The 18,012-nt window shown below is 43.8% G+C and overlaps 1 protein-coding gene across 1 annotated transcript in view; it reads left to right on the top strand.

The window, feature by feature from the left end:
* TRHDE (thyrotropin releasing hormone degrading enzyme) overlaps window positions 1-18,012 on the top strand; it is a 1,265,007-nt gene that overhangs the window by 1,009,351 nt on the left and 237,644 nt on the right. The window contains exon 11 of the mRNA XM_044280434.1: window positions 17,861-17,994. Coding sequence (XP_044136369.1) covers window positions 17,861-17,994 — 134 coding nt within the window. The remainder of the gene's footprint in view (window positions 1-17,860; window positions 17,995-18,012) is intronic.

Raw genomic sequence — 18,012 nt, 5'->3', positions numbered from 1 at the left:
GCTTCACGTCAGCCACCACTGCAACAGTCCATTGGCATATATTTAGGCCCAGCACACACAGGCAGAGGAGAGAGGTCCCGTAACAGACAATCTGGCTTCATGTCAGCAGAGAATCAGTCTGCATGTCATAGCAGAGAATGAGGCTTCACGTCACCCACCACTGCAACAGTCCATTGGCATATATTTAGGCCTAGCACACAGGCAGAGCAGAGAGGTCCCGTAACAGACAATCTGGCTTCATGACAGCAGAGAATCAGTCTGCATGTCATAGCAGAGAATGAGGCTTCACGTCACCCACCACTGCAACAGTCCATTGGCATATATTTAGGCCTAGCACACAGGCAGAGCAGAGAGGTCCCGTAACAGACGATCTGGCTTCATGTCAGCAGAGAATCAGTCTGCATGTCATAGCAGAGAATGAGGCTTCACGTCAGCCACCACTGCAACAGTCCATTGGCATATATTTAGGCCCAGCACACACACAGGCAGAGGAGAGAGGTCCCGTAACAGAGGATCTGGCTTCATGTCAGCAGAGAATCAGTCTGCATGTCATAGCAGAGAATCAGGCTTCACGTCAGCCACCACTGCAACAGTCCATTGTCATAAATTTAGGCCCAGCACCCAGGCAGAGGAGAGAGGTCCCGTAACAGACAATCTGGCTTCATGTCAGCAGAGAATTAGTCTGCATGTCATAGCAGAGAATGAGGCTTCACGTCAGCCACCACTGCAACAGTCCATTGGCAAATATTTAGGCCTAGCACACAGGCAGAGGAGAGAGGTCCCGTAACAGACAATCTGGCTTCATGTCAGCAGAGAATCAGTCTGCATGTCATAGCAGAGAATGAGGCTTCACGTCACCCACCACTGCAACAGTCCATTGGCATATATTTAGGCCTAGCACACAGGCAGAGCAGAGAGGTCCCGTAACAGACAATCTGGCTTCATGACAGCAGAGAATCAGTCTGCATGTCATAGCAGAGAATGAGGCTTCACGTCACCCACCACTGCAACAGTCCATTGGCATATATTTAGGCCTAGCACACAGGCAGAGGAGAGGTTCATTCAACTTTGGGTAGCCTCGCAATATAATGGTAAAATGAAAATAAAAATAGGATTGAATGAGGAAGTGCCCTGGAGTCCAATAATATATGGTTATGGGGAGGTAGTTAATGTCTAATCTGGACAAGGGACGGACAGGTCCTGTGGGATCCATGCCTGGTTCATTTTTATGAACGTCAGCTTGTCCACATTGGCTGTAGACAGGCGGCTGCGTTTGTCTGTAATGACGCCCCCTGCCGTGCTGAATACACGTTCAGACAAAACGCTGGCTGCCGGGCAGGCCAGCACCTCCAAGGCATAAAAGGCTAGCTCTGGCCACGTGGACAATTTAGAGACCCAGAAGTTGAATGGAGCCGAACCATCAGTCAGTACGTGGAGGGGTGTGCACACGTACTGTTCCACCATGTTAGTGAAATGTTGCCTCCTGCTAACACGTTGCGTATCAGGTGGTGGTGCAGTTAGCTGTGGCGTGTTGACAAAAGTTTTCCACATCTCTGCCATGCTAACCCTGCCCTCAGAGGAGCTGGCCGTGACACAGCTGCCTTGGCGACCTCTTGCTCCTCCTCTGCCTTGGCCTTGGGCTTCCACTTGTTCCCCTGTGACATTTGGGAATGCTCTCAGTAGCGCGTCTACCAACGTGCGCTTGTACTCGCGCATCTTCCTATCACGCTCCAGTGCAGGAAGTAAGGTGGGCACATTGTCTTTGTAGCGTGGATCCAGCAGGGTGGCAACCCAGTAGTCCGCACAGGTTAAAATGTGGGCAACTCTGCTGTCGTTGCGCAGGCACTGCAGCATGTAGTCGCTCATGTGTGCCAGGCTGCCCAGGGGTAAGGACAAGCTGTCCTCTGTGGGAGGCGTATCGTCATCGTCCTGCCTTTCCCCCCAGCCACGCACCAGTGATGGACCCGAGCTGCGTTGGGTGCCACCCCGCTGTGACCATGCTTCATCCTCATCCTCCTCCACCTCCTCCTCATCCTCGTCCTCCTCGTCCTCCAGTAGTGGGCCCTGGCTGGCCACATTTGTACCTGGCCTCTGCTGTTGCCAAAAACCTCCCTCTGAGTCACTTCGAAGAGACTGGCCTGAAAGTGCTAAAAATGACCCCTCTTCCTCCTCCTCCTCCTCCTCCTCCTGGGCCACCTCCTCTTCCATCATCGCCCTAAGTGTTTTCTCAAGGAGACATAGAAGTGGTATTGTAACGCTGATAACGGTGTCATCGCCACTGGCCATGTTGGTGGAGTACTCGAAACAGCGCAACAGGGCACACAGGTCTCGCATGGAGGCCCAGTCATTGGTGGTGAAGTGGTGCTGTTCTGTAGTGCGACTGACCCGTGCGTGCTGCAGCTGAAACTCCACTATGGCCTGCTGCTGCTCGCACAGTCTGTCCAGCATGTGCAAGGTGGAGTTCCACCTGGTGGGCACGTCGCATATGAGGCGGTGAGCGGGAAGGCCGAAGTTACGCTGTAGCGCAGACAGGCGAGCAGCAGCAGGATGTGAACGCCGGAAGCGCGAACAGACGGCCCGCACTTTATGCAGCAGCTCTGACATGTCGGGGTAGTTGTGAATGAACTTCTGCACCACCAAATTCAGCACATGCGCCAAGCAAGGGATGTGCGTCAAATTGGCTAGTCCCAGAGCTGCAACGAGATTTCGCCCATTATCACACACCACCAGGCCGGGCTTGAGGCTCACCGGCAGCAACCACTCGTCGGTCTGTTGTTCAATACCCCGCCACAACTCCTGTGCGGTGTGGGGCCTGTCCCCCAAACATATGAGTTTCAGAATGGCCTGCTGACGTTTACCCCGGGCTGTGCTGAAGTTGGTGGTGAAGGTGTGTGGCTGACTGGATGAGCAGGTGGAAGAAGAGGAGGAGGAAGCCGAGAAGGAGGAGGTGGCAACAGGAGGCAAAGAATGTTGCCCTGCGATCCTTGGCGGCGGAAGGACGTGCGCCAAACAGCTCTCCGCCTGGGGCCCAGCTGCCACTACATTTACCCAGTGTGCAGTTAGGGAGATATAGCGTCCCTGGCCGTGCTTACTGGTCCACGTATCTGTGGTTAGGTGGACCTTGCTACAGATGGCGTTGCGCAGTGCACACTTGATTTTATGGGATACTTGGTTGTGCAGGGAAGGCACGGCTCTCTTGGAGAAGTAGTGCCGGCTGGGAACAACATACTGTGGGACAGCAAGCGACATGAGCTGTTTGAAGCTGTCTGTGTCCACCAGCCTAAATGACAGCATTTCATAGGCCAGTAGTTTAGAAATGCTGGCATTCAGGGCCAGGGATCGAGGGTGGCTAGGTGGGAATTTACGCTTTCTATCAAATGTTTGTGAGATGGAGAGCTGAACGCTGGCGTGTGACATGGTTGAGACGCTTGGTGACGGAGGTGGTGGTGGTGGTGTTGGTGGTACATCCCCTGTTTGCTGGGCGGCAGGTGCCAACGTTCCTCCAGAGGCGGAGGAAGAGGCCGAGGCGGCAGCAGCAGAATAGGCCGAGGCGGCAGCAGCAGAAGAGGTAGCAGGGGGAGCCTGAGTGACTTCCTTGGTTTTAAGGTGTTTACTCCACTGCAGTTCATGCTTTGCATGCAGGTGCCTGGTCATGCAGGTTGTGCTCAGGTTCAGAACGTTAATGCCTCGCTTCAGGCTCTGATGGCACAGCGTGCAAACCACTCGGGTCTTGTCGTCAGCACATTGTTTGAAGAAGTGCCATGCCAGGGAACTCCTTGAAGCTGCCTTTGGGGTGCTCGGTCCCAGATGGCGGCGGTCAGTAGCAGGCGGAGTCTCTTGGCGGCGGGTGTTCTGCTTTTGCCCACTGCTCCCTCTTTTGCTACGCTGTTGGCTCGGTCTCACCACTGCCTCTTCCTCCGAACTGTGAAAGTCAGTGGCACGACCTTCATTCCATGTGGGGTCTAGGACCTCATCGTCCCCTGCATCGTCTTCCACCCAGTCTTGATCCCTGACCTCCTGTTCAGTCTGCACACTGCAGAAAGACGCAGCAGTTGGCACCTGTGTTTCGTCATCATCAGAGACATGCTGAGGTGGTATTCCCATGTCCTCATCATCAGGAAACATAAGTGGTTGTGCGTCAGTGCATTCTATGTCTTTCACCGCTGGGGAAGGGCTAGGTGGATGCCCTTGGGAAACCCTGCCAGCGGAGTCTTCAAACAGCATAAGAGACTGCTGCATAACTTGAGGCTGAGACAGTTTCCCTGGTATGCATGGGGGTGATGTGACAGACTGATGGGGTTGGTTTTCAGGCGCCATCTGTGCGCTTTCTGCAGAAGACTGGGTGGGAGATAATGTGAACGTGCTGGATCCACTGTCGGCCACCCAATTGACTAATGCCTGTACCTGCTCAGGCCTTACCATCCTTAGAACGGCATTGGGCCCCACCATATATCGCTGTAAATTCTGGCGGCTACTGGGACCTGAGGTAGTTGGTACACTAGGACGTGTGGATGTGGCAGAACGGCCACGTCCTCTCCCAGCACCAGAGGGTCCACTAACACCACCACGACCATGTCCACGTCCGCGTCCCTTACTAGATGTTTTTCTCATTGTTATGGTTCACCACAACAACAAATATATTATTTGGCCCAATGTATTGTATTCAAATTCAGCGGGATATAAATTTGAGGCCTAGTATTTAGGCGCTGGGTGACCGGTATGGATTTAGTGACAGAATTAGACTTGGAAATGCACAGAAGCGTGTGTGTGTGAAGTTATTCTGAATGACCCAATGTGCACCTTGAATATTATATACCCTTTTAGGGATAGATTTCAAATAGCTCTGATATAGCAGAAACCACTAAATTATGAAATTGCTAAATTGGGAATTGTACTTCAACCCAGAACAAAAAATGTGCTTTGACGGACACTAAATATCTTGCCCAGCAACAACAGTACAGCGGTGGGTAACGAGAGATTTAGAGGGATTTAAATTTGAGGCCTAGTATTTAGGCGCTGGGTCACCGGTATGGATTTAGTGACAGAATTAGACTTGGAAATGCACAGAAGCGTGTGTGTGAAGTTATTCTGAATGACCCTATGTGCACCTTCAATATTATATACCCTTTTAGGGATAGATTTCAAATAGCTCTGATATAGCAGAAACCACTAAATTATGAAATTGCTAAATTGGGAATTGTACTTCAACCCAGAACAAAAAATGTGCTTTGACGGACACTAAATATCTTGCCCAGCAACAACAGTACAGCGGTGGGTAACGAGAGATTTAGAGGGATTTAAATTTGAGGCCTAGTATTTAGGCGCTGGGTGACAGGTATGGGTTTAGTGACAGAATTAGACTTGAAAATACACAGTAGCGGGTGTGTGTGAAGTTATTCTGAATGACCCAATGTGCACCTTCAATATTATATACCCTTTTTGGGATAGATTTCAAATAGCTCTGATATAGCAGGAACCACTAAATTATGAAATTGCTAAATTGGGAATTGTACTTCAACCCAGAACAAAAAATGTGCTTTGACGGACACTAAATATCTTGCCCAGCAACAACAGTACAGCGGTGGGTAACGAGAGATTTAGAGGGATTTAAATTTGAGGCCTAGTATTTAGGCGCTGGGTCACCGGTATGGATTTAGTGACAGAATTAGACTTGGAAATGCACAGAAGCGTGTGTGTGAAGTTATTCTGAATGACCCTATGTGCACCTTCAATATTATATACCCTTTTAGGGATAGATTTCAAATAGCTCTGATATAGCAGAAACCACTAAATTATGAAATTGCTAAATTGGGAATTGTACTTCAACCCAGAACAAAAAATGTGCTTTGACGGACACTAAATATCTTGCCCAGCAACAACAGTACAGCGGTGGGTAACGAGAGATTTAGAGGGATTTAAATTTGAGGCCTAGTATTTAGGCGCTGGGTCACCGGTATGGATTTAGTGACAGAATTAGACTTGGAAATGCACAGAAGCGTGTGTGTGAAGTTATTCTGAATGACCCTATGTGCACCTTCAATATTATATACCCTTTTAGGGATAGATTTCAAATAGCTCTGATATAGCAGAAACCACTAAATTATGAAATTGCTAAATTGGGAATTGTACTTCAACCCAGAACAAAAAATGTGCTTTGACGGACACTAAATATCTTGCCCAGCAACAACAGTACAGTGGTGGGTAACGAGAGATTTAGAGGGATTTAAATTTGAGGCCTAGTATTTAGGCGCTGGGTCACCGGTATGGATTTAGTGACAGAATTAGACTTGGAAATGCACAGAAGCGTGTGTGTGAAGTTATTCTGAATGACCCTATGTGCACCTTCAATATTATATACCCTTTTAGGGATAGATTTCAAATAGCTCTGATATAGCAGAAACCACTAAATTATGAAATTGCTAAATTGGGAATTGTACTTCAACCCAGAACAAAAAATGTGCTTTGACGGACACTAAATATCTTGCCCAGCAACAACAGTACACCGGTGGGTAACGAGAGATTTAGAGGGAATTAAATTTGAGGCCTAGTATTTAGGCGCTGGGTCACCGGTATGGATTTAGTGACAGAATTAGACTTGGAAATACACAGTAGCGGGTGTGTGTGAAGTTATTCTGAATGACCCTATGTGCACCTTCAATATTATATACCCTTTTAGGGATAGATTTCAAATAGCTCTGATATAGCAGAAACCACTAAATTATGAAATTGCTAAATTGGGAATTGTACTTCAACCCAGAACAAAAAATGTGCTTTGACGGACACTAAATATCTTGCCCAGCAACAACAGTACAGTGGTGGGTAACGAGAGATTTAGAGGGATTTAAATTTGAGGCCTAGTATTTAGGCGCTGGGTCACCGGTATGGATTTAGTGACAGAATTAGACTTGGAAATGCACAGAAGCGTGTGTGTGAAGTTATTCTGAATGACCCTATGTGCACCTTCAATATTATATACCCTTTTAGGGATAGATTTCAAATAGCTCTGATATAGCAGAAACCACTAAATTATGAAATTGCTAAATTGGGAATTGTACTTCAACCCAGAACAAAAAATGTGCTTTGACGGACACTAAATATCTTGCCCAGCAACAACAGTACACCGGTGGGTAACGAGAGATTTAGAGGGAATTAAATTTGAGGCCTAGTATTTAGGCGCTGGGTCACCGGTATGGATTTAGTGACAGAATTAGACTTGGAAATACACAGTAGCGGGTGTGTGTGAAGTTATTCTGAATGACCCTATGTGCACCTTCAATATTATATACCCTTTTAGGGATAGATTTCAAATAGCTCTGATATAGCAGAAACCACTAAATTATGAAATTGCTAAATTGGGAATTGTACTTCAACCCAGAACAAAAAATGTGCTTTGACGGACACTAAATATCTTGCCCAGCAACAACAGTACAGCGGTGGGTAACGAGAGATTTAGAGGGAATTAAATTTGAGGCCTAGTATTTAGGCGCTGGGTCACCGGTATGGATTTAGTGACAGAATTAGACTTGGAAATGCACAGAAGCGTGTGTGAAGTTATTCTGAATGACCCTATGTGCACCTTCAATATTATATACCCTTTTTGGGATAGATTTCAAATAGCTCTGATATAGCAGGAACCACTAAATTATGAAATTGCTAAATTGGGAATTGTACTTCAACCCAGAACAAAAAATGTGCTTTGACGGGCACTAAATAACTTTCCCAGCTACAACAGGACAACGGTAACGAGAGATTTAGAGGGATTTAAATTTGAGGCCTAGTATTTAGGCGCTGGGTGACAGGTATGGGTTTAGTGACAGAATTAGACTTGGAAATACACAGTAGCGGGTGTGTGTGAAGTTATTCTGAATGACCCTATGTGCACCTTCAATATTATATACCCTTTTAGGGATAGATTTCAAATAGCTCTGATATAGCAGAAACCACTAAATTATGAAATTGCTAAATTTGGAATTGTACTTCAACCCAGAACAAAAAATGTGCTTTGACGGACACTAAATATCTTGCCCAGCAACAACAGTACACCGGTGGGTAACGAGAGATTTAGAGGGAATTAAATTTGAGGCCTAGTATTTAGGCGCTGGGTCACCGGTATGGATTTAGTGACAGAATTAGACTTGGAAATACACAGTAGCGGGTGTGTGTGAAGTTATTCTGAATGACCCTATGTGCACCTTCAATATTATATACCCTTTTAGGGATAGATTTCAAATAGCTCTGATATAGCAGAAACCACTAAATTATGAAATTGCTAAATTGGGAATTGTACTTCAACCCAGAACAAAAAATGTGCTTTGACGGACACTAAATATCTTGCCCAGCAACAACAGTACAGCGGTGGGTAACGAGAGATTTAGAGGGAATTAAATTTGAGGCCTAGTATTTAGGCGCTGGGTCACCGGTATGGATTTAGTGACAGAATTAGACTTGGAAATGCACAGAAGCGTGTGTGTGAAGTTATTCTGAATGACCCTATGTGCACCTTCAATATTATATACCCTTTTTGGGATAGATTTCAAATAGCTCTGATATAGCAGGAACCACTAAATTATGAAATTGCTAAATTGGGAATTGTACTTCAACCCAGAACAAAAAATGTGCTTTGACGGGCACTAAATAACTTTCCCAGCTACAACAGGACAACGGTAACGAGAGATTTAGAGGGATTTAAATTTGAGGCCTAGTATTTAGGCGCTGGGTGACAGGTATGGGTTTAGTGACAGAATTAGACTTGGAAATACACAGTAGCGGGTGTGTGTGAAGTTATTCTGAATGACCCTATGTGCACCTTCAATATTATATACCCTTTTAGGGATAGATTTCAAATAGCTCTGATATAGCAGAAACCACTAAATTATGAAATTGCTAAATTGGGAATTGTACTTCAACCCAGAACAAAAAATGTGCTTTGACGGACACTAAATATCTTGCCCAGCAACAACAGTACAGCGGTGGGTAACGAGAGATTTAGAGGGAATTAAATTTGAGGCCTAGTATTTAGGCGCTGGGTCACCGGTATGGATTTAGTGACAGAATTAGACTTGGAAATACACAGTAGCGGGTGTGTGTGAAGTTATTCTGAATGACCCTATGTGCACCTTCAATATTATATACCCTTTTTGGGATAGATTTCAAATAGCTCTGATATAGCAGGAACCACTAAATTATGAAATTGCTAAATTGGGAATTGTACTTCAACCCAGAACAAAAAATGTGCTTTGACGGGCACTAAATAACTTTCCCAGCTACAACAGGACAACGGTAACGAGAGATTTAGAGGGATTTAAATTTGAGGCCTAGTATTTAGGCGCTGGGTGACAGGTATGGGTTTAGTGACAGAATTAGACTTGGAAATACACAGTAGCGGGTGTGTGTGAAGTTATTCTGAATGACCCTATGTGCACCTTCAATATTATATACCCTTTTTGGGATAGATTTCAAATAGCTCTGATATAGCAGAAACCACTAAATTATGAAATTGCTAAATTGGGAATTGTACTTCAACCCAGAACAAAAAATGTGCTTTGACGGACACTAAATATCTTGCCCAGCAACAACAGTACAGCGGTGGGTAACGAGAGATTTAGAGGGAATTAAATTTGAGGCCTAGTATTTAGGCGCTGGGTCACCGGTATGGATTTAGTGACAGAATTAGACTTGGAAATACACAGTAGCGGGTGTGTGTGAAGTTACTCTGAATGACCCTATGTGCACCTTCAATATTATATACCCTTTTTGGGATAGATTTCAAAGAGCTCTGATATAGCAGGAACCACTAAATTATGAAATTGCTAAATTGGGAATTGTATTTCAACCCAGAACAAGAAATGTGCTTGAACGGACACTAAATAACTCGCCCAGCTACAGCACTAGGGACAGATTTAGCTGGATATAAATTTGAGGCCTAGTATTTAGGCGCTGGGTGACCGGTATGGATTTAGTGACAGAATTAGACTGGGATATGGCCAAAAAATGAACAGACTATTGCTGGTTAAATGCACTTGGTGTGACAGCTTCACCCTGATGTAGGCTTTAGCCAAAAAACAACCACACCATTGAGGGTTAAATGCACTTGGTGACAGGCGCAGCTTGCCCCTGATTTTGTATATGGCCAAAAAATGAACAGACTATTGCTGGTTAAATGCACTTGGTGTGACAGCTTCACCCTGATGTAGGCTTTAGCCAAAAAACAACCACACCATTGAGGGTTAAATGCACTTGGTGACAGGCGCAGCTTGCCCCTGATTTTGTATATGGCCAAAAAATGAACAGACTATTGCTGGTTAAATGCACTTGGTGTGACAGCTTCACCCTGATGTAGGCTTTAGCCAAAAAACAACCACACCATTGAGGGTTAAATGCACTTGGTGACAGGCGCAGCTTGCCCCTGATTTTGTATATGGCCAAAAAATGAACAGACTATTGCTGGTTAAATGCACTTGGTGTGACAGCTTCACCCTGATGTAGGCTTTAGCCAAAAAACAACCACACCATTGAGGGTTAAATGCACTTGGTCGCAGCTTGTGCTGGCGCACCACAAGACACAAAATGGCCGCCGATCACCCCAGAAAAATGAGACTGACAAACGGTCTGTGCAGCCTAAAAACAGTGAGCAATTGAGGATCAGCAGCTCAATGATCCACAGCTGCAGATCGATCAGTTAATCAAGTCCTTTGGAGGAGTTAATCTGCCTAATCTCGCCCTACTGTCGCAGCCGCAACCTCTCCCTACGCTAATCAGAGCAGAGTGACGGGCGGCGCTATGTGACTCCAGCTTAAATAGAGGCTGGGTCACATGGTGCTCTGGCCAATCACAGCCATGCCAATAGTAGGCATGGCTGTGATGGCCTCTTGGGGCAAGTAGTATGACGCTTGTTGATTGGCTGCTTTGCAGCCTTTCAAAAAGCGCCAAGAAAGCGTCACAAAAGCGCGAAGAAAGCGACGAACACCGAACCCGAACCCGGACTTTTACGAAAATGTCCGGGTTCGGGTCCGTGTCACGGACACCCCAAAATTCGGTACGAACCCGAACTATACAGTTCGAGTTCGCTCATCCCTAAATATGACCTTTCACCAGTTTTTGTTTTATAAAAGCAATACCTCACGCTGTAGCCCATGTTCAGTAGCTGTGATATCGGTTTCGGCATCGGTACAGGAAGGAAGAGACATCAACTTTTCTCAGTGGGCGTGTCGCTCATCCTGGCTGTGGTGCGGTCCAATCGCAGTGGATAGCGTTGCAGCCATTGAGAAAAAAACTGCTCACCTCCTCCACTGTGATTGGACCCTGCCACAGCCAGAGAGATGGAGAAGCCACTGAGGAAAACTAATATCTCCTCCTTCCTGTACGGATGCTATTAATTAGCATTCCAAGTGCCAATACTGAACAAGGGACAGGGCGGAGGAGCAAATCATGCAAGAAATCAGCGATATGACATCTACTGAACATGGGCTACAGTGTGCGATATTGCCTTTATAATGTAAAAACTAAGGATAAATTAAGTGTCAGGCCTCAATTACCCATTCCCATGAATTCTATTTTCACACAGCTGGAATCTCAATGTTTTGGGGGATTTGCTTAATTTAACTTAACCAGCATATAGGTGATCAACACCAATAGACAGGATAGCTCACAAAGTATCTGTGAGGGATAACAAATTTGATTATATTTAAACTAGAAGCATATATACATGATTACTACACCATGAGACAAAGGCTTCAGAAACGTGCACAATTATAGTTGAGGAGAAAGAGGATGAGATAGTGGATTGGATGGCTCACTCCTCCTCTCTGTTGCAGCTGAATGACGTGGAGGTGACATCAGAGCCTGACACTGTGCCATGGAGCCAGGGGTCACAGTGTTCCTACTGTTCCTTTTTTTTGCAGCCCCAAAGAAGGCGTTCAGTTGAGCCCTTCCAGTCTTAACTGTCCCTTCCTGGAGGGGTGTCTTCCTTTTTCCTCAGAAGTGGCAATAAAACCCCACCTACAGCAGATAGTCAAGAGAATCCCCCTGTTGATGACTTTTTCTCCACATGGCGTGCACACAAAACCAGAGCAGTGTGCAAGATGTAACATAGTACATAAGGCCGAAAAAAGACATTTGTCTATCCAGTTCGGCCTGTCATCCTGCAAGTTGGTCCAGAGGAAGGCAAAAAACAAAAAACCTGTGAGGTAGAAGCCAATTTTCCTCACTTTAGGGGAATTAAAAATTCCTTCCCGACTTCAATCAGGCAGTCAGAATAACTCCCTGGATCAACGATCCCTCTCTAGTAGCTATATCCTTTAATATTATTGCGCTCCAGAAATACATCCAGGCCCCTCTTGAATTCCTTTATTGTACTCACCATCACCACCTCCTCAGACAGAGAGTTCCATAGTCTCACTGCTCTTACCGTAAAGAATCCGCTTCTATGTTTGTGTACAAACCTTCTTTCCTCTAGACGCAGAGGATGTCCCCTCGTCACAGTCACAGTTCTGGGGATAAATAGATGATGGGATAGATCTCTGTACTGACCCCTGATATATTTATACATAGCAATTAGATCTCCCCTCAGTCGTCTTTTTTCTAAAGTGAATAACCCTAATTTTGATAATCTTTCAGGGTACTGTAGTTGTCCCATTCCATTTATTACTTTAGTTGCCCTCCTCTGGACCCTATCCAGCTCTGCTATGTCTGCCTTGTTCAGTGGAGCCCAGAACTGTACACAGTACTCCATGTGTGGTCTGACTAATGATTTGTAAAGTGGTAGGACTATGTTCTCATCACGGGCATCTATGCCCCTTTTGATGCAACCCATTATCTTATTGGCCTTGGCAGCAGCTGCCTGACACTATTTTTTGCAGCTTAGTTTGCTGTTTATTAAAATTCCTAGATCCTTTTCCATGTCAGTGTTACAGAGTGCTTTACCATTTAATATGTACGGGTGACTTGCATTATTCCTTCCCATGTGCATAACTTTACATTTGTCAGTGTTAAACCTCATCTGCCACTTATCTGCCCAAGCCTGCAATCTATCCAGATCCCTCTGTAGTAGTATACTGTCCTCTTCAGTGTTAATTACTTTACACAGTTTAGTGTCATCTGTGAAAATTGATACTTTACTCTGCAAGCCTTCTACAAGATCATTAATAAATATATTGAAGAGAATAGGGCCCAATACTGACCCCTCAGGTACTCCACTAGTGACAGTGACCCAATCTGAATATTTACCATTAATAACTACCCTCTGTTTTCTATCATTGTGCCAGTTACTTACCCACTTACAGATGTTTTCTCCCAGTCCGAGCATTCTCATTTTATATACTAACCTTTTATGTGGTACAGTGTCAAATGCTTTGGAGAAGTCCAGATATACGACATCCATTGATTTGCCGCTGTCAAGTCTAGAACTTACCTCCTCATAGAAACTGATTAAATTAGTTTGACATGACCGATCCCTCACGAAGCCATGCTGATATGGCGTTATTTGCTTATTTCCGTTAAGATGCTCTAACATAGCATCTCTCAGAAAACCTTCAAACAGTTTACCCACAACAGATGTTAAACTTACCGGCCTATAGTTTATAGGCTCTGTTTTTGGACCCTTTTTGAATATTGGCACCACATTTGCCATGCGCCAATCCTGTGGGACATTCCCTGTCAGTATAGAATCTGCAAATATCAGAAATGTGTAGGATTAAAATATGCCGTGGCCATTCAAGTCTGTCCTCCTTCTCCTTGTCCTCTTTGTGGCACCCAACCCACATCCTCAAACAATACAGAACCTTTGTCATCATCATTAACTTCTTCTCCTGGTAAGACTTCTCCATTTCCTCAGCCCTATTGTCAGACATCTATAATGAAAAAACTTTTCTCCACCAGCAATTAGCTTGTCTAGAAGCTGATCATTTGATCATTCACCAGACCTCTTCAGCAGGAAGCTTGTGTTGTTTCCAGGTCTGGCAGTGACAGCTCATGCCATTCATGCTGCACTTGTCCCTCATCACCATCATATCTATTTTTGAAGATATGCTAATGCTCATGCAACAGGTGGCACTATAGCTGTTGGGGACCCACAATGAGAAACTTCCATGGAGGAGGAGGAAGTGCTGCCACTTGAGGAGGAGGAAGAGCAGTCAGAGTTGAAGGAGAAAGAGGATGATGATGATGATGATGATGAAGATGATGATGATGACACTGGCCATGACACCCAATCTTCTCAGTGGAGGGCGGAGTCAGAAAGAAGTTACTTCACTGGCACGCTAGTCAGAATGGCCACCTGTATGCTCGCTTTTTTACACAGTGACAGGCAGTTCGGCGACATCAAGCAGTCTAATTATTCCTGGGTATCCATGCTTTTAGACCATGGATGTCAAACTCATGGCCCTCCAGATGTTGCAAAACTACAACTCCCATCATTCCCTGATAGCTGTAGTATGCCCAGGCATGATGGGAGTTGTAGTTTTGCAAAAGCTGGGGGGCCACGAGTTTGACATCCCTGTGTTAGACCCTCGCTACCAAGACACAATGGGGAATGTTTTAGTTTGGCAGAAAGGAAGGACAAATTACATTACCAGGAAACACTGTGTACACAGTTTGCCACAGAGTGTCTGTACGTCATTGCTTACAGATTAAAAAATAAATAAATAATGACTTGAGGGTGGGGATACATTTCTTTAAGGTGTAGCATAAATGTATGTGAATACTACATCAATACCGCATACTGTCAAGGCAATGCTGGGTCCTGCATCATGCCACTAATGCCTGCGGGTCAGTTCTGTGTACTCACTTTCCACATGGTTGAAATGTTAATGCCTCACTCTGTATGAAAAATTTCTCACAGTCCAGGCAGGCTGAATGTAATGCCTACCTACCATCACATTCTGTATGGCTGCTACTGAAGCCTGAATCATGCCACTTGTAAAGCATCACGTTCCCCAAAGACACTTTTTTATTTATTTATTTTTTCTCATATTGTAAGGCTACATGCGCACATCAGTGAAATAAAACATCCATTAAAACTGTATTGACTGTCCATTTTTAACTGACTTTTTTCACTAATACCTTTCTGGGAAATGGATGTTAAAAACTAACCTATTCAATTGTATGGGGGCAGTCGGTCAGTGAGAAATGGAAAAGATAGAACTGACCATCCATAAAACTGCTGTGTGAATAACCTCATAGACGTCCATTTGTCTTAAAATGGGTGTGGGAAGGCCGTTAAAAAAACATCCATCACATGTCCATTTTTTGTATGCATGTAGCCTAACACAGTGTGTGTTTAACATCATCTGACTCTGATCCTGGACAATTTTTGGAAGCTTTTAAATATGAAAAACCATCAGACATTTGCCAGTGAACATTTAAAAGAAAAATGGCAACTCAAACCCTAGATAAGTCTTGACTAGTTTGCTCGCCTCTAGGTAAAATTTATTCAAACCCAAATCAATTCATTCCACTGATTGATCCAAATTAATCTAAATCAAATTTCCTTTCATTTCATTAAATGGCATCTGTCAGCAGATTTATACCTATGAAACTTGCTGACCTGTTACATGTGTGCTTGACAGCTGAAGGCGTCTGTGTTGGTTCCATGTCCATATGTGCCTGCATTTGGTGAGAAATATGACAGTTTAATATATGCTAATTAGCTTCTAGGAGCAATGAGGACATTGCAATTGCAGAGAGAGCTGAGCCCATTGCTTCTAGAGGCTCATTTACTTATATTAAAACATCATTTTTCGTATTAATACAGGCACATATGAATAGGGTACCAACACAGATGCCTTCAGCTGCCAAGTGCACATGCAATAGGTCAGCCAGTTTCATTGCTACAAATTTGCTGTCAGATGCCCTTTAAGTATTGCCATTTACTTATGAAATCTATTGAGGTGGAACATCTTGCATATCTTTTATATTCTGTAAGTAAATTATAGTAATTGTTTTGAAAATGCAGACATTATATCTAGTGTTCAGTGAATTGAAATATCCAAAGTGGACTTCAATCCAAATTTTAGGAAAACCTTGATTCGCCATGAAGCTGAATTTCCTTGCATTTTGTAGCAACAAATCAAGTTTCCTAAAATGGTGGCTAAAAGTAAAAAAATATATATATATATATATTCACCTCATCTATTTTTTCGCGCAAAGGCTGTCCACTCCTGTCTTGATTGATGAAAACCCACCAAAGAACCTGCAGCGAGCATGATGACCTCACCATGTGTTCACTCTGGGTGCACATGGTGACGTCATCATTACAGATAAGTGAAGTTGTCGAAAATTTTATTCTGCTGCTTTGCCGTATTTCACAAAGAAATTTGATTCGTTAAAAACTACTTTGTCACAAATTGCATTCCATTGTATGTAGCGGGCAGAATTACAGTTAATAGAGATTGCTCCATCCACCATCATTGAGCACTTCAGATGCCGCGCTCATCGCTGATTGCTGCTTCTGAGATTTAAATTGAGGACTTTCAGAGGTTAATCAGGGTTAAAGAAAAATACACCTTATCCATTTGCTCACAGAGAGGCCATCGCGCCCATCTTGATTGAAGAAACCGCGCAAAATCTCGGATGAGCGGAAGCCACTGATAGCATCACCACACCTGGCCAGCATGTTCACGTGGTGATGTCACAGTTCATCGCGAACAAGATTTTGAGTGGTTTCTTCAATCAAGATGGACACAACAGCTTATTTGCTAGAAAATTGATTAGATGAGTATGTTTTTTTTTTTTTTTTTTACTGCCATTTCAGGAAAAATAGATTAGTTACCATGAAACACAAGGAAATGCAGATCAAAGTCAACTTGTTTGACTTCGACTTGCACACTAGTCATCATACACACTGCAGGTCCTTTGGTGGGTTTAATTTAATCAATACAGGAGGAGATGGTCTCTCTGTGATCAAGTGGACAAAGTATAATTTTTTCTTAACCCCTCATTAACCCCCGAGCAGCTGAATGTGAGTCACAGATGCCTTGATCAGCATTAAACGTGAAATCTATGGGGTCAAATAATAGGGGGGGTCAAATGATAGGGGACAGCACAATTGCTATTCCCTGTCATTGTGCCCTCTCCATACAATGGAAAGCGATTCGTAAAAAAATGTCATTCATCACAAATCAAATTTCTTGTGCAAGTTCGGCTAAGCAGACAAATCAATTTTTCATAACTTTCATCTCTAATTATATCCTATCACATAGGAAACTTACCTATTGATGTTTGAAAATTTTAGTTTTTACCAAGTTTGAATAATTTGGGTTTATATTCTGTATTGCACCTAAAGATAGCTTTTAAAATAAAATATCAAAATTTTCTCCATGGTACTTTTAAGAAAAAATGTATAAGCATTTCGAAATTACACTGGGGAAGATTTATGAAAGTTTTGCCACCTATAGCAACCAATCACAGCACAGCTTTTGTTTCATATTGTGCTCTAGGAAAATTAAAGCTATGTTATGAATGGTTGCTATGGGAAACACATAAGGTTATTTTCTTTTATCCAGTTTCATAAATCTGCCCCAGTACTGCCTGTAAAAAAAAGGCACATAACCTAACATAAGCTTTAAAACCTACAAGGGTATAGAAGACGGCATGTTCCCTTTCAGCATCTTAGATTATGAATGTCTTTTTCCTGATTGCCAGAACAGATGCTGCATAAATAATTTCAAATACACTGTTATTTAGGCTGGGAAAATTTCATTCTTAATGACAAAGTAATTGCCTCAAACAATTAGAAAGCTTAATGAGCATAAACTACTGTTTATCATCCATTTTTGCTTCTGCTGAAACATGTTTATCCTAATCATTTAGAAAATAGCACAGTTTATAATATATCAAATAATTATATTTTTTTTCATATTTTTAGAATACCACCGCATTCCCACATTGGATGAAAGCAACTGGGTCCTTGGGAACATTGATCAGATTGGTTATTTTAGGGTTAACTATGATGTCAAGAATTGGAGATTGCTAATTGACCAGCTAATGAGGAACTGTGAGGTACTGTAAGTTCTTGTT

The sequence above is a fragment of the Bufo gargarizans genome, chromosome 2 (genome assembly GCF_014858855.1).
Source record: "Bufo gargarizans isolate SCDJY-AF-19 chromosome 2, ASM1485885v1, whole genome shotgun sequence".
Lineage (NCBI taxonomy): Eukaryota > Metazoa > Chordata > Amphibia > Anura > Bufonidae > Bufo > Bufo gargarizans.
The sequence above is the reverse complement of the archived record's forward strand: the minus strand, read 5'-3'. Positions and strand labels throughout refer to the sequence as shown.